Raw genomic sequence first — 12,943 nt, 5'->3', positions numbered from 1 at the left:
TTTAAGATTATTTACTGAAGTATGTGCTGAAATAACCACTTCTTTACAAGGCTTCAGATGTCTTTTTGGAGGCAGTAGACCAGGTAGATCAAAATCTGTTGATATGCGTAAATTAGAAACTGTAAATGGTTTTTTTTTGTGGGAATTTATTTCACATTTTTGGTTAATGTAATATTGTGTACATTTTTAGTTTTTGATGTCTCTATTATTTTTTCTTGTCATTTGCTTCTTATCTTGGTCAGCAAAGTTATTTACCCATATGCTAAGCTTGGGCTGCATGTGCTTGCCTCCAGAACTCAATGTTGTGCATGAAGTCTTATCCAAAGCACTGTCACCAGGTGGTGGAGGAGGATAAGTACATTTACATACAGTAATTGGTTGTGTCTAGTTTTCAGAGGTGTAACACTTCCCACAAGATTAAATCTACAATACATTAATTTATTTTATTTTATTTTATTTTATTTTCTTTACTCTTGTAAGGACAGTCTTAAATTAGTAATTATCATCTTTGGATAGCACAAGAATGCTGCACAAGCGTACACTTTATGCCGATGGTAAGACCAGATGCTATATATACATTTGATATTAACACGAGTATAAAGCTAAGGGCTGATTGCTTCTTTATACCCTCCTTTAATGATAAGCATTAGTAGTTATTTATATATCGTATTACTGCTATTGCATGACTTATCGTGCCTTACTGTGAAAGCTTGATACACGTAGTGTTATTAGGACTGAATCAGATATAGTCATCAGAACAAATGTAAAACATAAGCTATTTTCATGACTAACAAGTTATACCATAAGGTTAATTTTTCTTTTTATAAATTTGCAAGGCCTTCCAGACCTTGATAATGAAATTCCAAATTATATTGTTAATTTAAAAGAAAAACCGATATGATGAAAGCACTGTCGGCTCTACAAATTTTTGCTTAAATCCCTCCCTTCTGGTCTGACCACCGGCCTGCACCTCATGCCCGGGTCACTTTTACAGATCTTGTGAGCCGCTCTCCTGCTACACCACGGCGCCAAGAGGGGGCGCCTTCCCCTCAGGCTGCCCCCCATTCACCCAGGTACGTATCCCTGCACATGTGTCACCAAGTAACCTGGCAGTTCTTTGTGAAATGCACACACACTCATTTAGTGCACTTTAAAACCAGTTTGCAGCACCTATACCCTATAGATATCCTTTGTTTTTTTTTATTAAATGTTGAGATTATTATTTATGCCTTCAGTTTGGTTTGTTGCTACCCTTTACATATTCATTTGTCCCATGGAACACTTAGAAGATAACTTCTGTTTGTTGCAAGAATGTGTGGTGCACCAAGATATTAGTATTATTAACTGTGCACCCTTGATTCACGTATGTTTTGTGATATACAGTATCTATTTCACTGCCTTGTACTTTTAGAATTTTTTGTTGATGCCTCAGTTGATAACATTATATTATTCTTTAAAGTTTTTCAAAGCTTTTTATTTACTATAAAACTCACACTTATTGTTTTCCCAGTAAACTTCATTACCTTTAGACATGCAGTTACAGTACTTTCAAGTAATGACATCATTAACTTCATAGGCCAGAAACACATTAGAACTAGATTCTAGCATGTGTTGTCATCAGCATTGTTATACATTTGAAAGCAAATGAGAATGATGCTTCAGACATTCTTTACTGCACCTTGCAAGACTTATATGTACAGACTACGTATTTTGCTCATAATTTGAACTCAATGTGTCTCTGGCCAGTGTGGTACTAAGAACGGAATATGAGTGAATGTTGTGTTCATGCATTTCAACTTTGATACAGTATATTGCTGAACTACTTTATTTATTTCCTGCAGCATCATAGTACCTGTATTTATGTTGCATTTTAATATTTCTATAGCACTGTACAGTAGAATACAGTACTGTATATTAGATCTTTCACTATAAAGGGAACTGTACTGTATACACATTTTGTAGATATATTTCTTCACTCACTACATATACTTAATGGAGCAAAATATTTGATAGATTGCAATACATTGTTTAAATTTTATTTTATTATGCACGAAGACATGATAACCGCAGTTACAGTTAATTAGTTTGTATCGTAGAAGCCTAAAATAGGTTCCCGTGTTCAGATTTTTTGGCCTGGTGCTGTACTGTCATTAGTTTATGAGGCAGTTTAAATTGAAAGTGAAATTTGTTAGCCTAGTATATGAAAACAATTTTTATGAATACCCACTGTAATTAATAAGAATAAAAAAACCTGTCAAAATTATGCTACTGAGATTTCTTGTTAGCTTATGCTCACTGTTATAGAATGTGGTTTTAAATATAATAACTGTATATTAGCAAGACAATCTACATTGAATACACCATAAAAAAGAAAAATACAGTAGTGCGATCACCGAATTAATAGCACTTTGATATACAGTACTATATGATGGTAATTGTTTGAATATCATTTAAGATACTAAGATAAAATCAAAATCATAACAATTTCAATGCATCAGGTATATTTCTAAGAACAAAGATTGAAAAAATCATGTAATGAAAAGAGGAATGGAAGAGAATTAGTTTTAAGCAACACAGCCCAAATTGGAAATCTCTCTCGTATAAGTACAGTACTGTGGCATAATTTTTTTTCCTACCATTTTGCTTTTAAATCATTTACTCTTAACTAAATATGAGAATAGTGAGAGAAATTGTGTGGTGCTGTACAAGTTTTCAACATGAAAACTCATGATATGTTGTAACAAACGCTGTTCTATACCTGTAGTTTATTAATGGGAAGAGAGAATTACAGTATTCTGTAAAATTTTCCGTTTCATGTTTTTCTCGAACAAACTTGTATAATATTTTACTAACTAATATGCCCTACATCAATCCTTAATGTACAACATACGGTACCTTATCATTTTGCCAGCACTAAATTTCCATCATTACAAAAGCTAATAACTTGTGATTTCACAGTGATGTTTACTGATAATGGAAAATATTTTTGAGCCAATTTTGTAAACTAGGTTTCTTATAAATTTTTAAATATTTAGCTCTTCTCTGAATAAGTGTACTTTTCATTTCTAATACAAGCACTGTATACCCTTCCTGTTCTTACTTAGATTTTTAAATGTGAAAAAAAAAAATATAGAAATTATTTGAGAAACATGATTAGGAAAGCTATGAATAAAAAATAACATGATTTTACAGTATTTATAAATTAGAAAATGGAACAAGATCAGATTAACAGAAGTGTGTTGTGTGCACCATGCTTTATAGCATTAATAAGGGATGAATATCTACATACGGTACTTTTAATTACTGTATACTGTATGTCAGTTAAAGGGGTTAATTTTGATTTTTGAGTATTAGATAGAAAAAAAATGTGTACAGTATAATAGTGAATTTACTTTATTGATACAGAAGTTCTTTAAAATCATTTATAGTTTCAAAATCTTTGGTTTGAACATTGAAAAATAAAGAAATCAACAAAAATATATAAACATGCAATTTACATAAGATTTTCATATCATTATTCATATTACACAACAGTTTGATGTATTTTCACTCACTTCTTTATTTCATGTTGTAGCCTATAAGAAAGTAATTATGTCTGTCTAGGATAGTATTTTGTCATGTGTTAGAAGATAAAAAATATTTGCTCTATAAAAGTTTTCAAGAGAATGACTTATTGCATTTATTTATATTTTTTACATCTTGTGTGTCAATATTTACCAAAGAAAATTCTAGAAATATTTTTTATTAGATAGATTTCTTTCGATGTATGGCTTTGGCAATGGCTTAGTCGAGGCTTTATCTAATTTGTTTTTATTTGCAAAGTATTAGGTATTATATTACGCTATCATACTTATTAAAACTGAACTACTTTCGTCATATTTTGCAATCACTTTCTTTTTGCAGAAGGTCATCTGTGCTGTGATAAGTAGATCCACCCCTCCGCTGGTGATTCAGATAATTTTTAAAAAATGATTTATTGATGTTATTTTGCTCCTTTACAGGGTAGCTGTTCGATCTCCCTCTGGAAAAATTTCACCTTCAAAGTGTGAGGTGAACAAACGTAGGTCCCGATTAGGCCTTAGTTCAGAAGATGGTGTAAATGGAGATGACAGGGTACAGGACGTTTCCATAGATTCTCCTCCCCCTTCACCATGTGTCAAAGCAGTGGTGGAAAAATCAAACTCTGTTAGCTTCATCCTAGATCTTAATGACTCCCAATCAGATGATAGCTTCTTGGACCTGCCTCCATCTCCTCGACCACGACCACAGCGAACAGCCTCTCTTAGTGCTGCTGACCGCCCTCGCACACCTATTCATGCACGTAGAGTTATTCACAATAACAGAGCTAATAGTTTAAACAGAAATGGAGTGCACTTGGAAGGGAGACAAAATAGCAAATGTGAGTTGAATGGAAAGAGGAAAGAAGTAAATGGAAAATCACATGACACGAATGGTCATGGTAGCCAGCCTAGTTCTGGTCGAAGTGCCTCTGAAAGCAGTGAAGGAGGTAGTGAAATAGAAAGGGTTTCACCAACCGGTTTAGCATGGACTGTACCTGTGCACCCACCAAAATCACCTGTGAAAACAAATGCTCTAAGGCAAAATGGGTCACCAGTTAGAGGAAGAGTAGAGCACCATCTCTTGGAAGATCCTGATGAAGATGAATATGAAGAAACTCCAGAAGGAACTCATCAGTTTATTGAAGTAGTGGAACTGTCACGAGTTGGCCTTGTCAGCAGTTCTGAAGCTGCCAGTGATTCAGAGCTCTCACAGTGTGATTTGATCAAAGGTGGTTCCTCAACTGACTCGGATAGTGAAAGCAGCGATGGTGAACCACATACACAGCAAGGCTCTTCAAAGCACCATGAGCAACTTGCTCGTAAAAATGGACCCTGGTGTCCTAAAGAAGGTGCAGGCGAGGCAATGATAACAGATGACTTATTAAAACAGTATTCTGGTGACACCCTTGCTATTGAGCCCCTCCCTACGAGGGGTAAACGACCTCCTCGTCGCTGCTTTCCATCAGCACCCTCATCAGATTCTGATGATAATATGAACGCACACAATGAAGGAACTGCTGTGGATGTAAGCTGGTCTGAGGATATCACTTCGAGTTCTGAGATGCATGAGCTGTGAAAAAATTACAGCTTACCTCCTTCCTCTCGACCGAAACGTGACGAACGACTGCGAACGACTAAGCACTGCCACAGCTTTCTGACTTGCCATGACAAGTGATCTTCAATGGTACAACCTCCTTATAAGTAAATTGTAGGCCAAAATGCCACAAGTTTTGTTATGAATTTTTTTCCGAGGAAAATAGAGGGGTATATATTTCCTTGTAGGGAAAATATTGCCAATACCTGAGTATATAAAATTCACTTGATTATGGCTAAGTTTGTTGTGTTTATTTTCTAGTCAAGCTGTGTATGTCCATAATGGAACCTACAGTGCCCCTTCCCTTAAGAGCTGTGGTCAGCCAAAGCTTTGGTTCCTACAGGAATTGTACATTTTCCATATGGGGAACCAGAGCTTTTCCAGTGTCCTCGTTACCAGCGTGCCACTACAAGCAATAGTAGCATTCTTGGGCTAAGTATTGCCTTATCAGACCTGTGTTTGGTCACTTCCATGTGCCACCTATATACATATATATGGTATATACATATAATTTTTTTTTACTTTATTGGTGGTAAACCACGCATCCTTCATATTGAGGTTAGTGCAGATTTTGCCCACAATTGTATGAGGATCATTATGGTTGTATAAATAGACTTGGCACTTGGTTGTAAATAAAGGATCCCCTGTAACTGAAAATAAAATTGTATTATCACTCAAAATATATAGTGTAATATATCTCGAATGAGCATGAAGTATTTACAGATTCAACCACAGAGCTTATTACCCTATCATCAGTCCAGATTATTGTAATCTTTCAAATGCACAATGGAAAGCGCAAAAATTCTTTTTGTTTTTAAAGTGACATAATATTGTTTTGTTACATATGTTATAAAAACAAGCCTGTTTTGTAAATGACCCACCAGAGAAGGCTAATTTTCAATGCCTGCATGAGATGCCTTGGCCAGCTAAAATGTGCCATTAACTCCTGCTATTGTGATGTAAGTTAATACAAGTTAATGCCACTTAATATACCTACATATATAATGTATTTTCAACTAATTAAGGCGTTATAATCTACAGTAAATATTGTAAACATCTATATGCTTTCACATAATATTTAAAGATACTTTAATGGGAGTTAAAAGCACATAATTTTGGTCATGATCATGCAAAGGAATGCTGGTTGGTGCCATTTCGTTCTACCATATGCAGGAAGACACACATTTACATATGCAATATGGTGCCATGTGATACCTGTTTTTTCTACCCAGTGTGCTAAGTGCTAACAAGATCATGTGTAATAATCATCCAGTCTTTTCTGTTGGCTTAAGAAGCAATTTTGTGTTAAAGGAAATGTACCGAAAGGCTCTTTTTACTTGTTTTGCAAATAAGGGAGACTGCCACAGAGTGATTATTTCTAGAATACATAAGATTGCTGATATTGCCATCATGTGTAGTAAAATGAAAACAAAAAATGTATCTTCCAGTTGATTATTTATATAGACAATTTTCCCTCCTATTATTAGAAGTGTGTCTTGGTTTTCTAATTATTTAAGAGTATTGCAGCATTGTGTATTCTAAGTTCAAAGCCCTGATGTGATCTTAATTACATCCAGCTGTTAAGTTTAAAGCCCGGATGTGATCTTACTGTAGGATATAGAAATAAAGCAAAGCTCTATCAAAGCATTATTTTTTATCCTATCTAATATATTATTGATGTAGTTATTGGAATATAGTATAGCTTTTTATTGCTAAGGATTAGCATGTGTATGGTACTTTTATTTAGAATTGGGTCAAGATGCCATGTTGCACAGCATTACTTAATGTTGTAAATCCTTATTTGATACTGTACCTAAGAATTCACAGGTTCCATGTATCGTCAAATACCTTAATACAATGTTAGATTGATGATAAATTAACCTCTGCAAAATTAAAGGAAAGTAAAATACATTTGAAAATGATTTATAAATGGTTAAGTTCTGCAATAACACTAAAATCATACTCCAAATTCCCTTGTGTTGAATCATTTAGTCTGCAAGTCTCATGCACTGTATAAACCTTCATAACAAAATGACAGTTCTGAAGTTCAATATCTTGAAATGACCACACAATCGAGTATTTTATTGTCGATATAAGATTTAAGAAATAATGCACAGATGGAAACTAAACCCTGAAAATCTTTCTCTGGTGACATGTGCTGATTTTTTTTTTGGGCTCAAGCCATGGCGTCCTGATGGAAGGTTCCTTTTTGGTAGCTTCCTTGGGTATAAAACTACTAAGATATTCCCAGAGAATTTAACCACAGGTTATCACAGAATTCTAACTTCTGGAGCGAGTATCCCAAAGGTTTCCCTTTTAGGACATCGTATATCAACAGGGGACGCATGTCTGAATGCGCCACATAGCTATCTACACCCCGAACAGAGTTAATGCTTCGGTGTGTAAGGGCTGAGAATAGCTGGGAGCCGTTCCATAGCTAATCTCATTCGTGGCTACTACTGATACTCGAGACGTAAGCAAACGGGCGCCATTGCTCAAATGACGTCACGTCCGTCTTTATCCTTTGTTTAGTAGCTCGCCCTACTTAGACGGATTTTCCCTGTGCTTCAATTATCGATTTGCATCTACGTTATGTCGCTACCTTCAGCCTCACCATCTTCTGGAAAGTTGAGTACAAGGTTCCAGTATTGTTTAAATAAGCTCTGGCCGTAAAGTAATTATTACTTTCCGAAATAATTGCTGTTTTGTGGCAGAGCTGTGCCTCTACCGGACCCGCCATTTTATGGCGTCGTTGTTGTTTTGCATGCATTATTTAGTTAGCCACAACAACGCTTCCGGCCTTATTTACTAATCAATCGCATTAGTTTATTTAGTCTTCATAGCTAGGAACTTTTATATCGTGTTTCGACGCTTTTTATCGGTCATCGATTGACCTCATACCAGTTGGCTACTATAGCCCCCAGGCTAGAGCGCCTATACATAAGTGTTCATGCATGATTTTATTAGTGCTCCTAGGCTAAGTTATGAAGATAGTGGCATTATTTTACAATACTTTTGACCGTGATGCAAATGTTTTCGCCTTCAGGGACCATATAGGGGATAGGTTAGTTAGTGTCTCTTTCTAACCTAACCTACTTGTAGGACCTCTATATGCTTCCTTCATCCCCTGCCTTGGCATTCCCTCTAATTAGCCTTGATTCCCTTTCATAGTAGAAGGATCAAGTGTCTAATGGAGTATTTATCGCCTCTCAGTCCTCCCTATGGGAATGAACCCCCCTTAGGGTTGCGTCCGAGAGTGAGGTTAGGCTAGCCCTTCCTCTATGGCTAGGATTAGTCTATGACTATCCTGCGATAGCGATATGTCTTCTACCTTTCCTAGTTCAGGACTATTAGCCCTGCTCTAGGTTAGATTAGGAAGGTTTCTCTGTCCCCTGCTGAAACTGTACCCATGCACCGTTTCAGCCTGTCTGCCTTATCTTAGGTTAGGGAGTGTCCTCCCTTTCCCTAGTGGCCGCTCTGGTACAGAAACCCTTCCTTGGAAGACTTCTCTCTTCTCCCCTCCCCACCTATCTCTTGTATAGCCTAGCCTACACTTAGGTTAGTCTATACCCATCTGTCCCCTGTCCTACAACTCCTCCTTAGGGTGGAGTGGTAGGGCTACCCGAGCTTCCATGTGCAGTCCGCTCTGGTACATATACCCTTCATAGTGTCCTATGGGGTTAGTCTCTAGATGTGTTCTGCATATGGGGGTCTCCCCTCTTGGGTGTCCCCTAGCCCTCCCTTGGGCTACCTAGCTCCCGGTCCTCAGTGACCCCTGCTCCTGGATGATAGAGCCTGCCTCTATCATGGGTACACCCTCTCAGGGGGGGGATGTCCGGAGTCCATGACTGAACTTCCTGCATCCCTCCCCCCTATCTCTCTCACTATCCGGGTGCCGGTCCCTTGCCGCCTCCACTGTCGGCGATACCTGCCTCCTACCTTGGTGACTCTCCCTACCCTTATGCCGCCAGCCCCCTGTGTGCCGGGGGACTGCCGACTGCCGCCGGCTCCTACCGGTGGCTCTCCTCCTCCCTCCTAGCTTGTCGTCCGCCCGCCGGTCGGCCGCCGGAGTGCCGGCATCTACTGCCGGCAACCTGGTTCCGCTATAACCATCCTTGTCCCAGTCACCAAGCCGGCATCCTCCGACGGCCGGAGCCGCCGCTCCCCTGCCGGCGTGCCGCCGTTGTGCCGGCGGCCGCCACCCTGGTATTAATCTTGACTTAAATATTGTCTGTTTTAATGCCAGAAACTCTGCTGGAGCGACCTCCGGCATGCCGAAAACCCCCGGAGGCGTCAAGAATACTTGCACCCCCTTCTACTAGCTATCATATGATACTGATAGCCCTATACCGCAAACAGATGGGCTGTTTCCACTCTTAAGATCAATACCTTGGTACTGTTCTATTAGTGATCATGCTGTCTCTTTGCATTCTTCTAAATTCCAGCATGCTGCGTGCATCTTAGCGCGGCTGGTTGCCGGAAGCAGTTACCTTAAAAGGAGGCCCTCTAGCCCCTAGCTTGGGACCGAATGATCTCGGTCCCAATCTTACCCTTGGTTTTTCCACGGAGTTCCATTGCCCTATGGAACTCTAAGGAATACTATCCGGTGCCTTCGGTCTCTCGGATTATCCAAGGACAAAGCTTACGGTAACCAGCCGGGCGGGATGCATGGAGTATGTTCTCCTTTACTATTTCAATCTCTATGCATCACACCCTTCACTAAGTTAAAAATTAATAATTAATATTAACTTAGTTTAAGAGCCATTCTTATGACTCCCCCATACTCATTTTCTCTTTCTTCCACAGGAGGAGCAGATGAAGTGTGACTTCGCCTTCTGCGCTGTGAAACGCCCGCAGTTCTACGGGCATACGACTTGCAGGACTCACGCCCCTTGTGCTGACAAGAAAGGGGATCTGAAATTTTGGAATCCATTGAACTGTACGGTCTGCCAGGCTCACCTAGCTGACGCCTTCCATAACCCTCCCTCAGCGGAGGTCAGAGACATTTCTCGTGAAAAGCTACGCAAGTGGGTGCGTGGCTTCCAGAAAAATGCCACCGGACCGTACCTGGCCACCGAAGAATTGAGGTCACTCCTGTTCCCTAAGGCCTCCCCTGATTCAGTGGTACCCAAAGACGTGATTCCCACTGTCCAAATTACAGTGGAACCTGATGTGGTCATGGCTCAGTCCATGCACGAGTGCCGCCTGGATTCCGAAGATGACGAACATATGTCGGATGTCTCGGAAGACACGGAGAAGACGCTTATGGCTCAAGGAGCCGAAGATGAAGAAGACAAGGTGGAATACGCCGAGTCGGAGCAAGAGGTCGCTCCTCCTTCCATCCCCGCTCCTACTCCTACACCGACGGAAGTGTCTATTCCGTCTACCTCCTCGACCCCGGATCCCTCTTCTTCCACTCAAGAAATGATCCGACTGATTAGAGCCGTCATGGACGACAGGTTGAAGGAGAATCAGGAGTTCATCAGGTCCATGATGGGATCCAGAGAACCGAAGAGGATTTCGGTTAAGGATCTCCCCGCTTGCTCACATGCCAACCCGTGGAGGTATGCTGAGCATATGGTTATCGCGACCGGCAGGATCTTCGTCAGCGATAAGATCGGCACAGTCCCCTTGGAAGACGTGGAGTTCTTCCCAAACTTTGAGGCCTACCCGGACTGTTACGTCCGTCTGCGTTCTGAACCTGCCTCTAAGGAAGAGACCGAACCAAAGGAAGAGATAGTGTTCGATCTCGCAAAGGCCCAGGCTATGCTAGCCACCACATTCAAGAGTAGGGGCTTTACCTGCTCTAAGCTTCCAGCCCTGAGCAAGAAGCACCCTACTTATGTCGCACCTGAAAGTGCGGTTCTTCCATTCCTGGAAAAGGCCTTAACTGCGTGCCTTAAAGCTGTGGAAGAGGGGAAAGCCTGCCCTGCACTGGAGGAGTGCAGACCCTTCTCCATAGTAACTCCCCCTGACGCTCGACACTGGAAGGATGTCCAGCATACTTTCGTCGTGGGAAAGCTAGATCCTGACGTCGCCGGACGTCAGTTTAATGAAGACCTCCCTAAGCTCAACGATCACCTCCTTCGTCGGGAACAAGATACGAAGGAGAGGCTCGCAGCATCCTTATCTCATCAAGTCCAACTTGAAATTATGGCCTGTGACACCAGAGTACCAGACCACTACATGGTACTCTCTAAATCCCACATGATGACCGTGATGAAGGACTTGTACCACTTCATAAAGGCTCGGAGAGCCTGTCGTGAATTCGTGTTTGCAGGTGCCACTGTGAAACACGAACCCCGGAGGCTGATTTCCTCCAACATCTGGGGTAAACACCTCTTTCCTTCTGACCTCGTGAAGGAAATCACCGACAGAGCCGCCACGGAGAATAGGAACCTTCTCCACAAGTGGGGCATGTCTAGGAAAAGGAAACCCTCTCAGGACGACGGACCTCAACCTAAGAGGAAATCCCAGAAACAGAAACCCCAGCAACGTCAACAAAGACGTCAGTTTCCGGGACCCGCTACCTCCCAAGTGGCTGCCCAGCCACAACAGACCTTTCAATTGGTCCCCCAACCGGTGTTGTCACAGTCACCGGTCTTCACCCCTGCTTTCGAGCAACAGACAACTACCTTTCGTCCCAAAGGTAGAGGCTCATACAGAGGTGCAAGCAGAGACGCATCTCGCCGTCCCTCCAGAGGCAGAGGAGGAAAGGGAGCTAGCGGCCGAGGCAGCAAGCCCTCGGGACACCAGAAGCAATGAAGTGCTTCCGGTGGGAGGAAGACTCCGCCAATTCCAGGATCGTTGGACCTTCGATCCCTGGGCACACAGCATCGTCAAGAAGGGTCTAGGCTGGAGTTGGACTCAACCACCCCCAATCTTCCAGCAATTCTTCCAACAATCAACCCCTCTTCTGGAAGAATATGTCCTAGATCTCTTGAACAAGAAGGTGATAAGGAAGGTAAAGTCCACCAGGTTCCAAGGGAGACTGTTTTGTGTCCCCAAGAAAGACTCAGACAAACTCAGAGTCATTCTGGACTTATCCCCCCTCAACAAGTTCATAGCGAACGACAAGTTCAAGATGCTGACTCTTCAACAGATAAGGACCCTTCTGCCTCGAGGTTCCTACACGGTCTCCATAGACCTGGCGGATGCCTACTGGCACGTTCCAATGAACCATCACGCTTCCTCCTACCTAGGATTTCGACTCCAAAGGAAAAGCTACGCCTTCCGGGCCATGCCCTTCGGCCTCAACGTGGCCCCTCGGATCTTCACAAAGCTGGCGGATGCCATAGTACAACAGCTCCGCCTACGAAACGTCCAGGTGATGGCCTACCTCGACGACTGGCTAGTCTGGGCTCCATCGCCCGAAGATTGTGTAAAATCTTGCAACAAAGTCACCCAGTACCTAGAACACCTGGGATTCAAGATCAACGAGAAAAAATCTCGCCTCTCTCCAGCTCAGAAGTTCCAGTGGTTGGGAATCCAATGGAACCTTCAGTCACACCGCCTTTCCATCCCCCAGAAGAAAAGGAAGGAAATAGCAGGGTCTGTCAAGCGACTGCTGAAATCCAAACGCATTTCAAGACGCCAGCAGGAACGAGTTCTAGGCTCTCTACAATTCGCCTCAGTGACAAACCCAGTGCTTCGCGCACAGCTAAAGGATGCCGCGGGAGTCTGGAGACGTTCGGCATCCATCGCTCGAAGAGACCTCAAGAGACGGCTTCCAAACAGACTGCGACTTCTCCTAAAGCCGTGGTCAGAAGCAAAGGCCCTGAAAAGGTCC

At 41.7% G+C, this 12,943-nt stretch overlaps 1 protein-coding gene across 7 annotated transcripts in view; it reads left to right on the top strand.

Moving 5' to 3' along the window:
* The window catches only part of LOC137631732 (CAP-Gly domain-containing linker protein 1-like), a 588,803-nt gene extending 582,005 nt beyond the window's left edge, over window positions 1-6,798 (top strand). For 5 of the 7 annotated variants that reach the window (XM_068363622.1, XM_068363620.1, XM_068363621.1 and 2 more), the window contains 2 exons: window positions 995-1,073; window positions 4,002-6,798. In XM_068363622.1, coding sequence (XP_068219723.1) covers window positions 995-1,073; window positions 4,002-5,136 — 1,214 coding nt within the window. In that variant the 3' untranslated portion in view covers window positions 5,137-6,798. Of the gene's footprint in view, window positions 1-50; window positions 938-994; window positions 1,074-4,001 lie in introns of those variants that run through there. The other 2 variants (XM_068363627.1, XM_068363624.1) reach the window with 2 other exon arrangements.
* Window positions 6,799-12,943: the final 6,145 nt, after the last annotated feature.

The sequence above is a fragment of the Palaemon carinicauda genome, chromosome 40 (assembly GCF_036898095.1).
Source record: "Palaemon carinicauda isolate YSFRI2023 chromosome 40, ASM3689809v2, whole genome shotgun sequence".
NCBI lineage: Eukaryota > Metazoa > Arthropoda > Malacostraca > Decapoda > Palaemonidae > Palaemon > Palaemon carinicauda.
Note: the sequence above shows the minus strand (reverse complement) of the source record. Positions and strands in the feature narration are given on the sequence as shown.